General features: G+C 56.6%; 1 protein-coding gene across 1 annotated transcript in view; it reads right to left on the bottom strand.

Annotated features, from left to right (window-relative positions):
• The window catches only part of TMEM255B (transmembrane protein 255B), a 40,109-nt gene extending 29,819 nt beyond the window's left edge, over positions 1 to 10,290 (bottom strand). The window contains exons 1-3 of the mRNA XM_045482683.1: positions 9,669 to 10,290; positions 5,076 to 5,212; positions 2,706 to 2,768 (exon numbers count right to left, since the gene is read on the bottom strand). Of these exons, the coding sequence (XP_045338639.1) occupies positions 2,706 to 2,768; positions 5,076 to 5,212; positions 9,669 to 9,714 (246 nt within the window). The 5' untranslated portion in view covers positions 9,715 to 10,290. The remainder of the gene's footprint in view (positions 1 to 2,705; positions 2,769 to 5,075; positions 5,213 to 9,668) is intronic.
• Between the last annotated feature and the right edge of the window lie 9,905 nt (positions 10,291 to 20,195).

The following is a 20,195-nucleotide window of genomic DNA, read 5'->3' as shown; positions in this document are numbered from 1 at the left end:
TGAGACCAAGAGCACAGGCGACGAGAGAGAAAATACACACCTGGGGCTTCCTCGAAACTGCAAGCTTCTGTGCTCAAGGGAGACAATATTGGCAAATCACATACCTGACAAAGGACTGGCCTCTGGCCATAAAGGGTCTGACCCCTGAAGGAGAGGAACACAAGTCACCCAGTTTAAACATCTGCAAGGGACCTGAATAGGCGTTTGTCTAAAAACAGATGTAGAGAAGGCCAAGAAGGTCACGGAAAGAAGCCCAAGGTCACTAGTCACGGAGGAAATACCACAGTGAGATACCACGATGTTCCCACCAGGAGGGCTGGGAAGGGCTGGGGACACTGGAGACCCCGAACGCACTGGCGGGCATGTAAGACGGTGGCCCCACGACAGCAACTCCACTGCTAGCACCGTGCCCCATGTTCACACTCGCCTCGAAGCCCAAGGTGGCAGCCTCCCCAGGGACCAGCACTGACGAACGGACACAGAATGTACCCCATCCATTCGCTGGAACATGACTTAGCCATAAAGCACCGCGGTCCTGACACAGGCGGCCACGGGGATGAACCTGGAAAGCACTATGCTGAGTAACAGATGTGGGCCAGGCCGTGCACACAGTCCAGACCGAAAGCAGGTTAGTGGTCGCCCAGGGCTGGACACGGGTGCCGGCGGGGTGGTTTCTGTTTGAAAGGACGAAATGTCCTCAAATTGGCTGTGGTGGTGGTTGCACACACCCGTTATATGCTAAAGCCACTGAATTTTACACGTTAAAGGGGTGAGCTATGTCTCAATAAAGCTCCTTTTAAAAGGTAAAGAAACAGGCGTCCCCGGACCAAACTGGGTCCTCACCACCCACGTGGCAGCCGCCTGGCCTCCGGCTTCACAGCCGGCTCTGAGCCTTGGGGAAACTGCGTGGAAAAGCAGGTCAGGAGGCTCTCAGCCTGCAGAGCCAGGCAGGAGCACTGACAGACACCTCAGCAGGACTGGCGATCAGGCAGGGAGGGGTCACAGAGGCAGGGGCGGGTCCGCAGTGGGGGCACAGAGGCAGGGGCGGGGACGCAGGGCGGGGCACAGAAACAGGGGCGGGGCCGGAGGGGGGGTGGGGGCGCGCACAGAGGCAGGGGCGGGGCCGGAGAGCAGGCAGGGAGGGGTCCAGCGGGCAGGGGCGGGGCCGGAGGGGGGTGGCACGGAGGCAGGGGCGGGGCCGGAGACACCAGAGGCCGCGGGAGGGAAACCCGACTAAGGCCCGGGACCTGGTAACACCCCGGACAGCGGGGTTCCAGCTTCTCCCCACCCCCACCAGGAGGCCCTCTCTATCCAAAAGCAGCGTTTGCTGAAGAGAACGAGCCTTGTGCTTGACCGCTCCTGGCAGCCCTAAATCCCTGACCTCTCCTGGGGACAGCGACACTTGAATGTGTTAAAGCTTGGGAGCAAATCGCTTTTCCCACTGCAGACTCCTAACCATGGCCCCAGCGGGGGCACAGAAAGACCTTGGCAAGAACCTTCAAGGGCGCCACCTCCAGGGCTCCTTCTGGATTCTGGACGCCTCCCTCCTGCAGGAGATCCACCCAGAGGCCAGGGCTTCAAGGACCCCGAGGGCTGACCCCCCAGATCCCCCTACACCAGCACCAGCCAGGCAAGGACGGTGGGGTCATGCACCGCCTGGGGACCTGGCAGGAGCCTGGGGTCCCTCTGTCCCCGTCTTCTTAGCCAGCGGCCCAGGGTGGCAACCCACCCTTCCTCTCCCCCAGACTCAGGGTAAAACACTTCTTTCTGCCAGAATCCAAACCTCTTTGTCATGCTTCCTCCCCGGCCCCATCCCAGGACCACCCTCACTTGGCCAGGCTCCTTCTGCCCCAGGGGCCACTTTCTCATCGCGCAGTTATGACAGCAGCCACCACAGCCAAGCCACAGGCCTTCCCTCTCAGCCAGGGAATGGGGGGCACATGGGGTCATGTACTGCAGCCCCTCACACAGTGGACCCCAGGGCAGGTGACCGCAGATTTGGGAATAAGTAGGATGAAGCCAATGCAGGCAGGCATTAGAGGTGAGTGGGAACTGGCCATGTGGCCCCAAGCCCCCCTGAACTGCTGTCAGAATTCAACACCAGCCCACAGTGAACTGGCAAAATTAACTGCTTACTCTTGGAGCTGTGTCCCCAAAGCAAACAGATCCCAAATCGAAATCATTGATAAAAACACCGCGTTCGCAAAACCGATCGAGGCTGGTGGTAGTCTACTCCAGGACGTGGGGGACAGGGGTCCACCAGGGACCAGACGTGGGGGACGAGCGTGGGGGCCGGGCAAGGTCTGGACTTCCTCTCTGTCAAGTCTGAGTGGCTCCTCTGGCCTTTGCATCTCCCCCCTCTCCTTGGCCTGCGGGAGCCTATACATCATCCTTTAATTTGCTAACCCCCAACCCACCCCATGCCCCAAACTCTTCTTTCTGTGCCTCAACTTCAGCTGCCAGGACCACCATGTGAGTCTGTAGGTTTCACCCTACAATCCTAGAAGCAACTGTCACTTAGACTAATTGTGAAAGACACCCATAAGCCCTGAGGCCAGAGTTGTACAGTGCACAGCCTGGAGAACCTGGGCCCGGATCCTTGGTTGCTGGATTGGGGCTGGGGGCTTCCCCAGGAATACTAGCTGTAGCCATAACATAACACACTCTTACTGCCCACGTTTGAAAGAAACAACGTACATTCTTACCATCTGCCTCCGGTTCTCCACCAGGTTGATGCCGATAATCCCCAAGAAAGCTCCAAAGCCCAGCTAGAGGGAAACGGAGAAGGTGCCCGGTTAGCACACGGAGGCTTAGAGCTCGCAGGGATCAGCAAATCGGAGGCCGCCCCCTCGAAAACATCTTACCAAAGGGGCAAAGTCACCCCTCCCCAACCACCTTCACCACCTAGCAGCCCACAGGCTCGTGCCCGTCTGGGTGGCGTCTTGGGCTCCACCAAAGCCAGTGGTAGGAATACAAGCCACTGAAATGCAACCCGTTCAAACAATTTAAGTCTTGATCACAGAATAGGGCAGCACAGGCCCCTCACCTCCGGCCTGAGGGACAGCCCCTCACGGTTACCCAGAGGGTGAGGGGCCCACCTGCTTTCCCCCAGACCTGGCGGCAGTCCAAGCCAGAGGCTGGCTCCTCAGGGAAGGTGTGGGGACCAGGCGCCCATAGGTGAGCCGGCAGACAGGTAATCATGGGAGGGGAGGAGGTAAAAGGAGGGAAGGAGGCTCCAGCAGGAGGAGGATGCTGAGGGGTGTCTCCCTATCCTGGAGACAGCCTCAGCTCCCGGCCTCCTCACCTCAAAACCAGGGACCCAGGGCCAGGCTGGACCCTCCATTGAGTGTGGTTCCCTCAGCTTGAGCGACGTCGGACAAGGGACAACGGAGGTGAGCAGCTGGGTAGGGGCCCCGCCTGTCCCTGGGTTTGGGAGGCACCTCTGTGGGCGCTCAAGTCCACGGTGTCAAATTTAATGTCCTGAAAGTCTGACCGCCTTATGGCGACAGAAGCCTGTATCTGTAATGGTGAACGGTGCCTGTGGAGACGGACACATGTGCACAGAGGAAGTTTCCACCTGTAACTGAAGAATTCTCAAGGAGGAAAGGTGAACGTTTTCTTCACGTCCAGCTCCACAGCTCAAAACCATCAGAATTCCAGGCCAACATAATGTATTAAGGTGTTTCCGTTAAGTTTCACCAACTGGCATGCTCTTTCCAAGATGTGCCTCCAGCTGTGGCTTCATCCTGAGAACTGCTGCTGTCATGCCCATGTGGGACGCGGGGTCTCCTAGGAAGGGATGTTTACCCACATCGTCTTCAGGTGGATTTCATCTGGTCTCCGTAGCTCACCTTCAGAACTGGCCACTGCCCGGGAACCTGGCTCTGCCAGAGGCTTGACCTTGGCGGGGGGTGGGTCCTCACAGCCCTGGCCCCATGTCCAGGGGTCCCCCCACAACACCCAGCAGAAAAGTAGGGCCCCAACATATTGGCAGCTCTTAACATTTTACTGATAAAACTTTTTCTGCACAGACCCTATGTGTTTACTCATAAACAGCACATAAGTAGATAATATAGGTTTATAAAACATAGACAAAAAATAAAAATAAAATATTAATATAAAGATGAAGTGGGAGCGCCTGGGTGGCTCAGTCGGTCAAGCATCCGACTCTTGATCTCGGCTCAGGTCATGACCCCAGGGTCGTGGGATCGAGCGCTGTGTCGGGCTCTGTGCTGACACCACGGAGCCTGCTTGGGATTCTCTCTCCCTCTGTCTCTGCCCCTCCCCTGAGCTCTCTTTCCCTCTATCTCTCTTAAAGAAATAAATAAACTTACAAAAAAATTTTTTTAATAGAGATAAAGTGAACAATGTATGTGAAATATTTTTAAATATTTAATGTCAAAACCTTTCCATCCTTGCTAAAAATGTTACTAATGTTATTGCTAATCTTGATACTTCTAGTGACAGTAATGTGATTAAAAGATCTTCATTAAAAAAGAAAACCTTGATTTAGCATTTTTGACACAGCAGCTCTGGGTTCTCGTGCATTTTAAGGGCCTCATAGCTGATAAAGGCCCCTTCCAGACTCCTGTCCAGTGTATGCCCTTGGAGCAAATTCTACTGCTAACAACAGTGGATGTGAATTCATAGTTCAAAAAAATCTCCCTGATAATTCTGAATCTGGGTGGCCCTTCTTGCCAGATCTGATCAGGCTGTCCCCAACTTGCCGCGTGGCGTTACTGCCCGAAATACGAAGTTAGCGGTTGGTGATGCCCTCTGCTGCCGCCCCCACAAGATGGAGTGAGGAACACTACCCTCCGCAGGGGGGTCTTTGAAGGACTCAATTAAAGCTGTGGTCAGAGCGCTGTCTCGGGGCTGGAATCCGGCCGTCAGGGCTGGTCTCTGCCCCCCCTCCCACCCCTGCTCCAGGCCCCCGTCAAGACCAGTTGATCAGCAACCGCCACTCACACAGGGCCCGGGAGGGGACACGGGTGTCTTTGGGGACAGACTCTGCCGGCCACAAGCCCCAACATGGCGCAGCCCTCCCGCACACCCCTGGGGGTGGCCACACTCACAATGACCCCTGGGTAGTAGCCCCCCACGGTCACGTTCTCTGTCCTGGTGGTGGCCGCGAGGCCGATGGTCAGGATACAGACGGACGCCACCAGCAGCGACCCCACAAACCAAAGTGAGGTCTTTCTTCTGGCAAACCCTTCTGGAAGGAGGACAAACAGGAACCGTTAGCAAGGGGATGGGCTCAGAGCAGGGCCCAGCAAATAGCACCTGCCTCGCCATGCTGCTCTCAGGCCACAGGCTCCGAGGACCCCAGACCACCCGTACGTGCCACCCCCTCTTCCCAGTTGCCCTGTTTCTCTGGGTGGGGACTCGGGGTCTCCCTCGTCACCTGCCAACCGACCCGAAATGTTTCATCCCCTCTCCTCGACATCCGCCACCCCTGCCCTGCAGCCCCCACTGCAACCAGTGACCCTCACTCCAGCATTTAGCCCCCAGGTCCCAGAACCCAAGATGATGAACCTCATGCGGACAGGTGGGGGTGTGATTTCCCTGCTCCCTGCCACCTGACAACGTGCCTGCAGGCTAGGTGCTCAAGGATCCATGCCACCAGGCCTCACCCTCAAACCAGCGCCCTCCGAAGCCTTCATCCTGGCAGCCCACACAGCAGAGGTCATGCTCGGCCACTTACTGAGTGCCCACTGTGTGCAGACCCTCCCCCCGTCCTCGAACCCCACACGCCTGCCCTGCTCCAGACTGCAGGGGGGACCTTGCACTCAGCAGGCCGCTCTGCTCCGTGCAGCACCACCCAAGCTGTCCCCACCCACCATCCACCCCCAGGACCCCGCTCAGTGTCAAACCCGTGAATGGCTACATGATGGGGGGCAGAAAGGACTCAGGAGCGCATCGGAGGCTGCCACTGCCCACCCGGACACCCATCCCCTTGCCTTTGTTAACAGCCTGTTATGGGATGCGGAAGTGTGAAGGGCGCATCCTACAGCCTCTGCTCCAGCTGTACGGTTACATTCTTGCCAAATAATCGTCCATCTGTCCGTCCGTCCGTCCATCCGTCCAAGCAAAGGATGCTCCATAGGCCTGGCAGACATCTCTTAAAGAAGCCTGTCCCTTGCCTTTCTCCCTGTCATCCTTCCCACTGCCTGGAATATGAGCAGAAAGGCAGAGCCCCAGGCAGCCATTTTTGGCCATGAGGGAACCTTGTGCACAGAGGCAGCACTTGCAGAATGGCAGAGCAGGAAGACGGCCCTGGTTGTTACCTTGGAACTTGAGCAGCAGGATAAAGTCCCTGGACTACGGCTGCTACCTGGGATGTTCCGGGGTTTGTAAGCAAACCTAATTCCAGGTGGCACAGAACTCAAGAAGGCAGCCAGAAAGGAGAACTTGCCATTGCCTGGCCCTCCCTCAAGTCTCAAATTCTGGGTTTCTCATTGCCAGGGAAGCCCCGTTTACAGCAACCACCCCCCTGCCCCATGCCCCACCAGCAGCAGCCACACCATGGAGACAGTTTGCTGGGAGAGGCCAAGGCAAGACTCCACTCCGAGCCCAACCAGGCTGTTGGCTTGTGTTTTGTTTTATGATGGTTTTTTTAATTTTAATTTTTTTAGAGATAAAGAGAGATGGGGGAGAGGGGACAGAGAGAGAGGGGGAGAGAGAGAGAGAGAGAGAGAGAGAGAGAATCCCAAGCAGGCTCCTCACCATCTGTACAGAGCCCCATGCAGAGCTCGAGCCCACCACCCTGGGATCGTGAACTGAGCTGAGATCAAGAGTCATACACTTAGCCCACTGAGCCACCCAGGCGCCCCAGGCTTTTGCTTTCTGGAAGCTTAGCCATCTTGAGCCCTGTGATTCAGAACCAAATCAGGATGCAAGGAATACAGGTCTTTGCCTGCACTGCAGTTCTTCTGTCAACACTGTGTGTGCTCAGTGGGGGGCCAGCTGCACGCGGGAGTTTGCGCGTGTGCTCTGGAAGGTTTGTGCCTGAATTTACAATTCTGTGGCCCTGCCAGCAACACTCAATGGCCAGTCAAGTAATGACCAGGTGGTCACGCGCTCAGACATGAACTACACAAACAAAATCACTGTGCAAGCTCAGGCAACGTGCTTCTCTTGTGCCGTTTTTCCTAACTGGAGGCATCGTATATCTTACGCCCAAGACCACCAGCCAGATGTCTCAGTGCCTGTTCCCGCCACAGCACAACAACCCCGGGGCCTTGTCCCTTAGCCCCTCAGTGGCACCAGTGGCACCTGCCTGCAGGAACATCGTCAGATCCGCTAGTGACACTCGGACACGCTGATGACTGCGGAGCAAAAGCTAAACACGTCTCCTTCGGGATGGTGGTCATCCCCCTGAGGCCCATTCCATCATGGTCTCCTGAGTCCAGCTTTCCCTCCAAGGCTCAGGCCCTCGAGATGCTGTCACCCCACGGCATTGCGGGGACAGTTAACGGGAGGCCGAGGACAGTGGCCCCACTCGTGCAGGGTGCCAGAAAGCGTGGCTCTGGCCAGCTGTGGTGTCTGGACTCCAGAGAGGCAGAATCCTGACCTTAAATGCTCCTTATAAATACAGGAGATGGCATAAAAACAAGGGAATGAGAAATAAACTCAAGAAGAAGGCAGGACATCTTTACAATTAGCCTACAACACATTGTTAGATCAGGTTTCAGAGACAAAAGGGTTGTGCACTACAGGAAGCCCCCAGCGCCCCGTGGACCACCCCCGGATCCTCCTACCCATCAGCAGGGCTGTTAGTATGTGTGGTTACAAATGGCGCACCCTCAAGACAAACATCTGTCCAGTCTGCCATAACCAGGCAGCCTCCCGGACCGGCCATGTGGTCTCGAGCTGCCCAGAGGAGAAGCCCGTGGGGTGGGGGCTGTCTGGCCCGTCTGCCGCTGGAGCCCGTGCCTGGCTCAGACAGGCAGATCTGGAGGCACCAACCTCAGCTTCCCGATCTGGAAAGTGGAGACAATGGCAACACCTGCGTTAGCCGCCTCCTAAGGGCCGTGCGGCCCCAGCGCGAGGACCTCAGGGAAAGCACCCCCACTCCCCACTGAGGTGAGCGGACTAAATCCATCAGCCAGGGCGGAGGGAACAGTAGCACAGTCCCGGCTCTAAGCCGGCTCTCCAGCTTGAGGGGAAGGCCACCAGCCATCTCCGTGTGGTGCTCACGTCTTTCCCTGCCTGTGTGTCCATCCCTCCTAGAGCATCTGAGCCACGTAGGCCCTCCCTTGCCCCGCACCCCAGCCCCAGCCCTCTCCTGAACCACGGCTCCTGTGGCAGTCTGGCCACGTCTAGACTGGATGGGCTCCAGTTCCCGTCACCAAGACGGTGTCGGGGGTGGGGGGAGCACTTGGAAGCCCCCCCGTCACCGCCTCCCTGCCAGCAGGGCCTTGGTGTCCCAGGGAGAAGAATGTGCTCACTTCCTCACGTGGGGACACCCGGTCACAGAGGCAAAGAGATGCCCCTGTAACTAGACCCAGGCAGAATGGTGTGACTCAGCCATCAGCTTCCCACTGTCTGCTTTGGCATCTGACACACACCAGGGTGCTGACTGCAGAAACATGAACTAGGAAATACCTATGAGGCCACCCCGGCCACACTAAGGTTTAGAATTTTTAAGTAAGAGACCAACTCCTGGTATTACTTTCTTAGTTTATGATTTCTCATCAGAAGAACCAACTAAGTCCAAACTGTTTTAAACCATCACGTCCCATTAGCGTAATATGTGATGATGGCTAGTTAGACCATTGTGCCCTGCTAGTGTAATACATGATGACGGTTAGTTAAGAACAGGCATCATTACCATCACTAGTGAGTAACCTGTCTGGAGGACGAAATGCATGGGAATCAGTCTGCCACAGAGCACTGTGCCTTGGAGACAGAGGTGCAGGGCTGTTCTTTCAAGAAGCCAGATTCCTTGGCTATTATTCAAAACTCAAACACCACTAACTCATCTGGTTTTTAGTAAGACTTTCCAAAGATGCTGGAGGCAGAAGCCACTGGGTGTGTGTGTGTGGGGGGGGGGGGGGGGGGGAAATGGGATCACCCATAGGGGGGACAGGATCACCCATGGGGGGGAAACAGCAGGAGGTGGCTGGTGTCCCCCCCCACCCCAGCGTCTCAGGGAGTCCTCCTTTCTTTTCCTTCCAAACCTTCCCCTCCCCCCTCAGGAAAACACACCCGCATCCTTCCAGGCCTGGGGCCTGTCCAGATGCATCTGGGCTTGGTCCGGCCGATCAAAGAACCCGGGGTTCCAGGACTCGTGGGCCAGAGGATGTAGGGGATTGGAACAGAGCTGCACCAAACCATGAGAAGAAGCTACCGGTTGTTGAAACAAGTTCTAGAAATGTGTGCAGGCTGAGCTAGCGCAGGGGAGGCTGAGGGCAGTGTGGGTGTCAGCTGGGAAGTGGGAGCTTGCTGTCTGTGGTAACAGAAGTGGGAACAGACAGGGGAGACCCAGAAGCTGAGACAGGCAAGCAGGGAGAAAGGGCAGAGCCTGGCCAGGAGAGAACCCGTGTCAGGACAAGGTCCCAAAGGTGAAGCCCCAGGGTTGCTGGAAGGAGCTGTGGACCTGGCCTTTACCCCCCCCCAACCCCCACCCCAGCCCACGACCTGCCTGCATGCCGGTACCCCCTCACCTGTGTTGTCCAGCAGGGCCAGGGGCCCGGGCACCGGTGGCTGCATCTCGGGGGAGAGCACTGGCTGTCTGGCCGTGGATCAGTGAGGATCAGTGTCCAGGAGCACCGCCCCTTCTCTGTGCTCAGACTGCCTCCTTCCCACCTGCGCTCCCTCCCTCCCCCCTCCTCCCACTGGTCCTGCATGTGTGTGTTGGGGCGGGGGGTGCTGAGAGCCTGAGGCAGACCCACTGGAAAGTCCCCCTGGATTTCTGGTCGGTGCCCGCAGGTCACAGGCTGCAGAGGGGAGGGATGCAGGGAGGCCACACTCAGCCCCCTGTTGGCCCACCTGCCCCAACAGGGCTCCTGGGGGCAGCAGGGACCCGCTTCTGCTCTTGTCCAGGGGTGAGCTCTGGAATGAATGAATGAATGAATGAACAAATGCATAGGCACTGCAGGCTCCTGTCACGCCCCCACCCATTCACCTTGGCCTGCATCACACTGCTGCAGAGTGAGTGAAATCTCCAGGTCGGATGGGAGCTGCTGGAGGAAGGGATCCCAAGACCCAGTGCTTCACATGGCGGTGAGGAAACAGTCTTGTAAAGACCATTCATGCCATTTTCAAATGGTCCCAGCAGGTGTGAGAGGCACCCAGCCTCCCCGGGAATTAGGAGAAGGTCATCAAAAACAACCGCGTGTCGGGGTACCTGGGTGGCTCAGTCGGTTGAGCATCCGACTTCAGCTCAGGTCATGATCTCACGGTCTGTGAGTTCGAGCCCTGAGTCGGGCTCTGTGCTGATGGCTCAGAGCCTGGAGCCTGCTTCGGAGTCTGTGTCTCCCTCTCTCTCTGCCCCTCCCCTGCTCATGCTCTGTCTCTGTCTCTTTCTCTCTCAAAACTAACTAAACATTAAAAAAAAATTAAAAAAAAAAAAAAACGTGTGTCTTTTCACGCCCATGTTGGCAAATTGTTGACCGTCAGGCAGGAACTTTGCAGTAACACCGAGTAACATGGACAGGACGTGGGGCAAGGACCCTCGTTCCCTGCTGCTGCACTGACTTGCACCATGGCCCCTTGGACAGCGACAGGCAGGAAAACAGCAGGTTTGTACCTACAACAGGGCAAACAGGGCTCCCTGACAAAGGACCTGCCCAAGAGTCAGTTTCTGGAGCCAGGACGCCCAATCCAATCCTCTCAAGGCGTGTTTTAATTACTGCGGTCCTGAGCTCGACCCCGACCAGTGACTCCGAATCAGTGGGAGTGCGGTAGCTGTGAAGAAGGCCACTATTCTACAGGGGCCGTCGCCGTGATGGAGAGACGCTGCACACGTGTGGGGCTCGATGCCCCATGTACATCAGCACAGCCACGGGCACAGCCTAAATGCCTACACCAGGACAGGGCCATGCTCTGACGCAGACGTGGCACCCCACTGGTGGTTGGGATGGATTGGTACGAGGGCCATGGGGCAACAATGAGGGCTCATGGGGTTGTGGTGAGTAGGAAGCCTTTATGTGGTGTGTCTAAACCTGAAAAACAATGGTCTTCATTCACTGATCCTCTCAATACACATTTGCAGAGCACCCACTGTATACTAGACATGATCTGTGCACTCGGGAAGCACTGATGAGCCAGTAAACAAAGATCCGAGGGAGCTAGCGTTCTCCTGGAGAAGAGATGCCGACTGGTACATATGGGAAAGGAGGCAAATGCAGAGTAGAGTAGAAGGCAGTACCCACTTTGGGAAAGGGGAACACAGACCAAGCAGGGAAGAAGCAGTGGCAGGAGCCAGCAGCGATTACGTGGTCAGAGTGGGAGGTGAGGGCCAGACCCAGACACAAAGGCTGGGAAGCAGTCAGCATTTCTGACACCCGTGCAGAGGCCACGGTGAAGTGGACAGGCCTGGGGAGGGGGTGGGGGTGGGCAAAGACACCAGAGGGCTTACGGGCCAGATGGAGGGTCTCAGGCGTTGCCAGGCCCCAGGCTCTGCTCAGAGTGACACGAAGGCCACCAGCCAGGTGTAGAAATACCACCGCAGGGTGCCGTGCAGCATGGCAGGTAGAAGCAAAGAGCCCGGTTTAGGGGACTGAATCCGCTGAGACGTGACAGCAGTTTGGTCCAGGTGGGGAAGTGCAGGGAACAAGCCACGGCCATAGCAGCCTCATGCTGTGGACGTGCAACACCATGGCATCCGTGTACATACAGACGTGCCAGCCCGAGGAAGCGTGGACGTGCAGATACATGAATGCCACATAAGCAAGAACAGCTCCAGAGCAGTGTCCCCGCTCGTGTGGGAAACAGATGGCTTTGGGAACCACGTCTAGAGACCTCTGACTCCACTTGCAAAATCATATGTCTTTAAAAGGTTGAAAGAGGGGCGCCTGGGTGGCTCAGTCGGTTGAGCGTCCGACTTCGGCTCAGGTCATGATCTCGTGGTCCGTGAGTTCAAGCCCCGCGTCAGGCTCTGTGCTGACAGCTCAGAGCCTGGAGCCTGCTTCGGATTCTGTGTCTCCCTCTCTCTCTGACCCTCGCCCATTCATGCTCTGTCTCTCTCTGTCTCAAAAATAAATAAAAAAACATTTAAAAAAAAATAAAAAATAAAAAAATAAATAAAAGGTTGAAAGACTTGAAAACAATATGGCCTCCCTAGACCCCAGTTGTGAGGGACGGCTGGAAAGATTGAGGGAACCACGACATTGCCATCAGAGGCACAGAGGGAGAAAACGGGAGCTGCCAGAAAAATAAAGAAATTCAGAGACCAGAGAGTGAAAGGAGATAACACGCTTTTATTGACTTCGCTAAACGTTCTGCAGTAAATATTGACGAGAAAAAATAGCCATTTTTAATGGCGTGATTTACTGAAATATAGAAAGATAATCAGAGGAAAGTCTGCCCTCAAGTGGGACCAAAAGGCGCGGGCTCCCCGGCTTCCGGGGCCACGAGGCACACGGTGCTCCCACAGAAAGAGAGCCCCCACCCCGGGGCTGCAAGCGTGAGCTGCTGCTGGGGTTGCCATTTTAAGTGAGGCAACTGAGGCCTAGAGAGGTGAGGCACGCAGCACGCGGCCACACAGCTGGGAAGTGGCGGAGCCGGGAGCAAAGCCTGTGCCCACCACCCTGCAGGGCAACGCACTCCACGGTTTGCTGAAAATATATTTAAGATGTGTGTGTGCTACCAGACACGATGGCCTTTTCCGATTGACGAGTCTATACAGGCAACTTTGGATGCCGACTGGAAATGGGCAGGTGTTTGAAGTTCTTTCACGGCTGCAAGAGCATGGCTAGGAAGGGCTCTGGAAGGCGCCCCAGCACTCAGCGGACTGCAGGTCATCCTGGGACAACCCAGGGCTGCTCCCTTTTGCAGGCGGAGACACCAAGGTCCCAGGAGGCTAACTGGGTGACCACAAGCGGATGCAGAATTCTTCCAAAGGCTGCACACGTAACTGCAGGGAGGGTCAGAATTCATTCCTCAGACCCCTCCCCACCGGGAAGCGTCCACCAGTGTGACCACCCAGTGTGACAGGTGCATTAGCTCCTGTGCTGACTGCACCAATGACAATTGTTTGCCTGCCTCAACCTGACCCAGGGGCCTGCAGCAAGCCCACCTCTGCAGGGAGCGACAGTCTGGGATCCGGGAAGTTTTTGATTTTTTGTTTTTAATGTGACGGAAACATAGAGCGCGAGCAGGGGGAGGGCAGGGAGAGAGGGAGACACAGAATCCGAAGCAGGCTCCAGGCTCTGAGCTTTCAGCACAGAGCCTGACACAGGGCTCGAACCCACAAATCATGACCCGAGCCGAAGTCCAACGTTTAACCCACTGAACCACCCAGGTGCCCCTCAATTTTAGCTTTAGAACCACCCTGTTTGTGTTTTTTTTAATGTTTATTTTTTAATGTTTATTTATTTCTGAGACACAGAGAGACAGAGCATGAGTGGGGGAGGGGCAGAGAGAGAGGGAGACACAGAATCTGAAGCAGGCTCCAGGCTCTGAGCTGTCAGCACAGAGCCCGGCGTGGGGCTCAAACCCACAGAATAGAAGATCATGACATGAGCCAAAATCAGGCACTCAACCGACTGAGCCACCCCAGCGGCCTGGAGAAAGAGAATCTTAAGCAGTCTCCACGCTCAGCAAAGAGCACAACTGGGGGCCTTGATCCCACAACACTGGGATCATGACCTGAATGGAAATCAAGAGTCTGATGCTCAACCAAACTGAGCCACCCCGGCACCCCAGATCAGGGAAGTTTTTGTTTTGTTTTGTTTTGTTTTGTTTTTTAATTTTTTTTTCAACGTTTATTTATTTTTGGGACAGAGAGAGACAGAGCATGAACGGGGGAGGGGCAGAGAGAGAGGGAGACAGAATCGGAAACAGGCTCCAGGCTCCGAGCCATCAGCCCAGAGCCTGATGCGGGGCTCGAACTCACGGACCACGAGATCGTGACCTGGCTGAAGTCGGACGCTCAACCGACTGCGCCACCCAGGCGCCCCAGATCAGGGAAGTTTTTAAATGTAATTTAATTGAGCTCTCACTAAGACAATTAAGGGGAAATCTGTCCTCTTCCTGTCTGAAGATAATCAAGGGACTGGACAAATTAGTAGTGACGTTAAGAAGATAATTTAGACACATGCACACACCCACCAGGAGCTCTGAGTCCTAGGATGTGGCCGTGCCCCTGAGGAAGACCCAGGGCAGAAGGTGGGGGGTGGCGGCCCCACAAGAAGGTGAGGACAGGGATGTCACACAGCAATAACCGGGTGACAGTGATGGTGAAAGGGGAGCAACAGAGGAACAGTCAGAGAACCTGAGAGCCTGGAGAGCCAATCAGCAGGTGAACCACAGAAACCACAGGAAGGGCCCTGAGTCAGCACAGGCAGGTCCGGCATCGGTGATCCAGTGTATGGGAGAGCCACACCGGCTCCACAGCCTGGAGTCCCTGAGCCACAAAATCACACGTGTGAAAAGGCACCGTATTGTCCTAGGTTTTTGAAAGCCATAGTTCAAGACGTGTGAACTTCATTGGACGTGGGGGTCTTGATGGAGACTGCCTTCGTGGGCTGTTTGCCGTGAAAGCCGGAAGCCAGGAAGCCAAGCCCAAAAGAAGGAAGGTGGGATCCCCAGGGCAGGGGGAAGGGGCCCCCAAGGCCACTCGCAGCTTTCTATCTTCTGCGTCTTCTTTGTTCCCCAAACCCTTTGGACGCACAGCATGGCTTCCTGTCCGTCCATCCTGCCACCCGCCACCCCCAAAACCATGGTATCTTTTGCGCTTGACACTTGGGAGCTAACGTGGGAACAGGGGAACCTAGGTCAAAACTGGGAACCTCGGGGGAGGGGTACGCTCGGGGGGTGGGGAGAGAGGAGGGGGCTCAGTCAGCTGAACATCCGCCTCATGGTTTCAGCTCAGGCCATGATCTTGAGGTTCGTGGGTTTGAGCCCTGCTTTGGGCTCTATGCTGACAGCATGGAGCCTGCTTGGGATCCTCTCTCCCTGTCTCTCTCTGCCTCTCCCCCCCTCTCAAAACAAATAAATAAGTAAACATTTTTTAAAAATTGGGAACATGGTTGCCAGCACGTCCAGGTTTACAAACTCACTCCTGCTAACGTAGCTGCTGCCGCTGAATTGGAGACAGAGGCACAGGCTTCCTGGCCTCCCCATGCTCCCCTGCCCCTCCTCTACCTCGTGTGTCTTCAGGGTGTACTAAGTCCAGGGGACAAAGGCCCAGCAGCTGAACAGCACTAGCTCCTTACTGGAAGCTTCTGTGACCAAGCGGGAAGAGGTGAGCCTGGCCAGGATGGCAGCCCCAGCTGTGGACTCTGGTTCCTAAGCTCGGACTCTCCTTTGCCGGGCGAAGGAAGCGCTCAGCCGGTTTCCTGTCCCTGATGAAGAATAAACTATTTGTCCCCCTGGGCTGCAGACAAACAGCATTAACAGGCTGGCATTTCCTCTCCTTTGTAAAGCGCACTCAGCAAACCTCCCCAGTTGACTATGGTTTGGTAAATTGTTATGTTAACAATTATGACACCTGCAGTGTTTTATAAAGCAACTAACTTGGGGCACCCAGGTGGCTCAGTTGGTTGAGCAACCGACTTCGGCTCAGGTCATGATCTCGAAGTTTGTGAGTTGGAGCCCCGCGTTGGGCTCTGTGCTGACAGCTCAGACCCTGGAGCCTGCTTCGGATTCTGTGTCTGCCCCTCTCTCTGCCCCTCCCGTGTTTATGTTCTGTGTCTGTCTCCCAATAATAAATAAACGTTAAAAAAAATTAAAAAATAATTAAAAAAATAAAGCAACTAACTTAATAAAATCACTAACGTGAGGGGAAAGATCATGTAGGAAAGCAGCTATGACACATGCAGGCTGTTCTCCCCAATACCAAACTCCCTGCTCAGGGTGACAACGCTGTAGTGTCCCCAGACCTCCCCGATACGGACACGGGTCCGGCGAGCGCGAGAAACACACACACCTCCCCAGAGCGCCTCGCCAGAGGTGCCATGGCCCCTGCACGCATCCCTTAGGACTGGCTGGGGAGGGGCGGTACGTGGCTCTGACAGAGCACTGACCACACACCTCCCACAGTGTGGTCACTGCTTTGCACCCTGTGGCCTTATTTAATTTGTACGATTTTATTTCACAGATGAAAAACAGGCCCCCAGAATTTAGATAATTTTTCCAAAGTCAAGTATTTGGCTAACGACAGAGACAAGATATAAACCAGGTCAGCCCAATTTCAAAGCACAGTTACATCTTCTAAGTGGGAAAGCACGTATTTACCTGAGTGCAGGCATTTAAGCTTACATTCACGAAGCAGCCAGAGAATATTTACTAAATTCCTCTGTGCACGAGACACATGTGCCGGGCCACGGACAGGCCACACAGACTGGCCCTTTAAGAATACTGCAGCTAGAAGTGAGAAACAGAAGTAAACATGCAGTTAGAATCCAGAACTAACTAACTAACTAATGCAGAACTCACAGGGGTCCCCACGGGTGGGCCCAGCCGGAGGGAGACCCAGGCCTCCCAACAGCCAGCACGGCCTCGCCCCCCACGGGCACCCCTGGGCCCGGGGACACTGAGATCAGGGCTTCTGGCCCATGGGAGGGCGGGAGGACATTGGCTGCCACAATTCTGGACCGTGTGACACTTCTCCATCATTCCAGCCAGCAGGAGCCCTGGGCCTGAGGGCCCCCCGCAGCACATAGGACACACGGGCGCACACATGCAAGTGGGGGACAGTGTGGGGCAGGGGTGCATCTGGCCATCAGTGCTGACAACTGCCCCGGATGCCCACCTCCTCCCTACACTGGCCCAGCACCCCCTTGTCTCACTGCCTCTCAGGTTTCCAGCTCAGGCTTTGGAGCAACCGAGATGGAAAGACGCAGGGATGTCTACTGTCCCGCTTGCCACAGGCCCCCCTCCCTGAAGCCACTGAACAAGAAAGGGAGTAGAAGAGTCTGGTGCACCAGCCGGAGGCCTCACACTGCAGCGGGGTTGGCGGGGGGCAGCCAGGGCGGCAAAGTCGGGGAAGGGCCTTCCAAAGGCTCTAAGAACCAAAAGTTTGATTCTTTTGGGCAAGAGCAGTGTGTGAAGCAGCGGCGGGAAGGATGACCGTGATACCTGTCCGTTCTACTAGGAAATACATTCTCTCAAGACAGGTGTTCCCTCGTTCAAGCAGCGTCCAACTCCAGGCAGGTCCACAGCACACACTTGTTAAAGGAGACTGCATACACTTGACTTCCCAACACTGGTCAGCACCTGCTCCCTGCCAGGTCAGGCACCTGCTGGGCACAGCACTCCTCCCCTGACTGTCTCTCACCCTCCGGCCCCATCCTCTGCAGGACTTGCTGGGGGACCCATCACATCAGGAAAACCAGTTTATTTGAGCAGACAGGGGCAGCCAGCTCTGGGGACAGGGACGTGGGGGCTCCCAGCTCTGACAAGAGCAGGACTGGAAGAAGCAAAAGTAGCCAGGAGCCACCTTAGTCATCCAGAGTCTGTTTCCTTTGTTTGTTGGGGAACCATGGGCCTCCTGGCCCCCAGGCAGGTGCAGCCAGGCTCTTGCTCTCAGGGGAGTGGAGTACAAACTGCAAAACATGACTCCCTCCTGTAACCAAATGACCTTGAAATGAAGCTCGGGGAATAAATAATGTAGACAAGCAACCGGAGAAACGGCAGGTGGCAGCCCCAGCCTGTCTGTCCTCACCAGCGAGGTGGGGTGGGCCAGGAAATGGTCTTGGAGACATGAATTTTTTAAATTAAAAACACTATCCAGCTTTGCCAGGTCTTGTAAAAACGATCTCTCTATTGAGCCGAAGCAGAATCAGCCATATCCCAGATGTCTTGTGTTTCCGGTCCCTGGGCTCACGCACCACCCACCCCCATAAGCATGAAGCCCACCGAGATTCCCTGGAGCAGGAGCCCCTTCCTGGCCTTGGACTCGGCAGCCGCGGGCTTGTCCGATGTCTACCGTTTCCACCACACCGCCTGCCAAGTGCAGCCTGGACGCTGGCCTGCTGATGTGGAGAATGCACCCCTCGCAGGCTCCCCTGACCACGACACCTATTAAATATTAAGTGGTGACGCTCCAGGGATAGGCAGCCGCCCCCAGGCGTCCCCGGAGTCAAGGGGGGCACCAGGGCACCAGCACCGCGAGCCCCCAGCCAGGCCCGGGTGGGTCCAGCGCCAGGCTGCAGCGCCCCCCACTACTCCCATTCAGCCCTGGGTGTCGCCCTCACCCGTGCATCCTGGAGGCAGAGGGCTGAACTTGCAAACACGTTTCTACGGTAACCGGGGAGGTGGGGTTTACTTTCCACACACTGGAAACCTCTTTGTCGTCATTTTACGTGGTCTGGGTGGTGCCTACGAACCCAGCTCACATTAGTGATGAAGTTCACGTTTCCAAATTGAGGTCCACTCCGCGAATCGCCTGCTGGCAGTGGGCCTGCCCATCGGCACGGTTTCCAGGTGAGGCCCGGCCTGCGGGCGAGGACGGAGAGGAGCCCAGGAGGACCGCGCAGGAGCGCGCCAGCTGGCCACAGCAGCGCGTGCAGACGAAGCCGGTCCGGGGGCGGGGGCGAGGGTTGGCCAGCGCCCCTGCTGTCCTGTGAGCACGTCTCTGTCCCACCGTCACCCAGGCCCTCGTGGGCTCTCCCATGAGCCAACCAAGACGGCGCGTCCCCGCATGTCCTGCCCGCCGCGCTAGCTCAGTGCCCTCGCCCTGCGCCCCGCCCTCCGCTGAGAATTCGCGCCGCATCTGCGCACACATTTCGTACGTAACTCCTCCTGACGTATGGCGGCCACGGCGGCCATGGCGTCCCAGCCGCGTGCTGCCGGCTGGTGGGGGGGAGGGGTGGGTTTGGGGCGGGTTTCCTCCCTCTGTCCTCATCAGAAGAGGGGACGGGGAGGGGCTCATACCCGGGGGGCGGAGGGCAAAAGCTCAGGCCCACAGTCAGCGCCAGGTCACGCCCGAGGGCAGGTGGCGGTCAGGACCCACTCAGCTTCGCGGGCCGTGGGCGTCCCTTGTGGACGGGCCTTGCGTCACCGGGCTGGCTCCTTTGCGCCCTCCTCCCAGGGCCGCGTTCCTCTTTGCCGGCCAGCGGCCCCTCCAGCGCCGGCCTGGGTCACCCGCAGTCCGGGGCCAGCCAGCTGCGTCCCCCTCCCCACCCCAGTCTTCCTCGGTGCGTCCCGTGTGCTGCACGCGCTCCAGCCGTCCTCACAGGTGGCGCGGAGGGAGGACGGGAGTACACCGCGTCCGGAACCCGTGTCGGCTTCCTGCCTTCCTGAACTGGGAAGGTGGCTTTCGCTCCCAGGCCCCCAGGGCGACACGCAGTCCCAGTCTGAACTGCCCTGTGCAGGGTTGGGAAGTACGAGTCCCCATCGAGGTCCCCGTTGCCTTGGGGACCTACAGGAATGAACACCAGCCAGACCCGCTGCCAAGAGCCCACAAGACAGCCCCGCCAGCCCCCGTGTCCTCCCTACTAACCTGAGCCCTGTTTGTCCAGGGGCTCCTAGGACCCTGCACAGAGGATGAGCAGGAAAAGGGTTTAATCTAATTTACAACGACTGCCAGGTCATCCAAGGCCATGGAGGAAGTGTTTGCTAGCCCAGGGGGACAGTTGTCTCCCAGCACCTGACACAGATGTGGGCACAGCAGGGCACGAGAGGGGCATGGGACAGGTCTGTCCCTGGGGCCACACGCAGGCCACCCGTGGAGAGCAGAGCACAAACAGGAAAAAGACAGAGTGCCGTGCTTCTCTGCAGCACCTGGTATGATACTCAGTACATGCACTTCCTGCCATGCACAGCAACTCGTCCTGCCCCAGTCTCTGTCAGCCACCGTGTCCGTCAGCACTGCCCCGCACAGCATCTAGTCCCCCTCATTAAATCCCAGGGCCTGCCCAGGGGGCCTCTGTCCAAGGCAGCCACAATGCCACTCACTTAAGCGGTGTCTCAGACAAGTGTGTGGTGCAGGTTTGGGAGAGAGGGGAACCAGACCTATAAAAACTAACTACTGAGTAGCAGAGTAAAACCACACTATCACAATGGTAGGGGACCAGGTGGAGGGG

Source organism: Leopardus geoffroyi, chromosome A1 (genome assembly GCF_018350155.1).
Source record: "Leopardus geoffroyi isolate Oge1 chromosome A1, O.geoffroyi_Oge1_pat1.0, whole genome shotgun sequence".
Classification (NCBI taxonomy): Eukaryota; Metazoa; Chordata; class Mammalia; order Carnivora; family Felidae; genus Leopardus; species Leopardus geoffroyi.
Note: the sequence above shows the minus strand (reverse complement) of the source record. Positions and strands in the feature narration are given on the sequence as shown.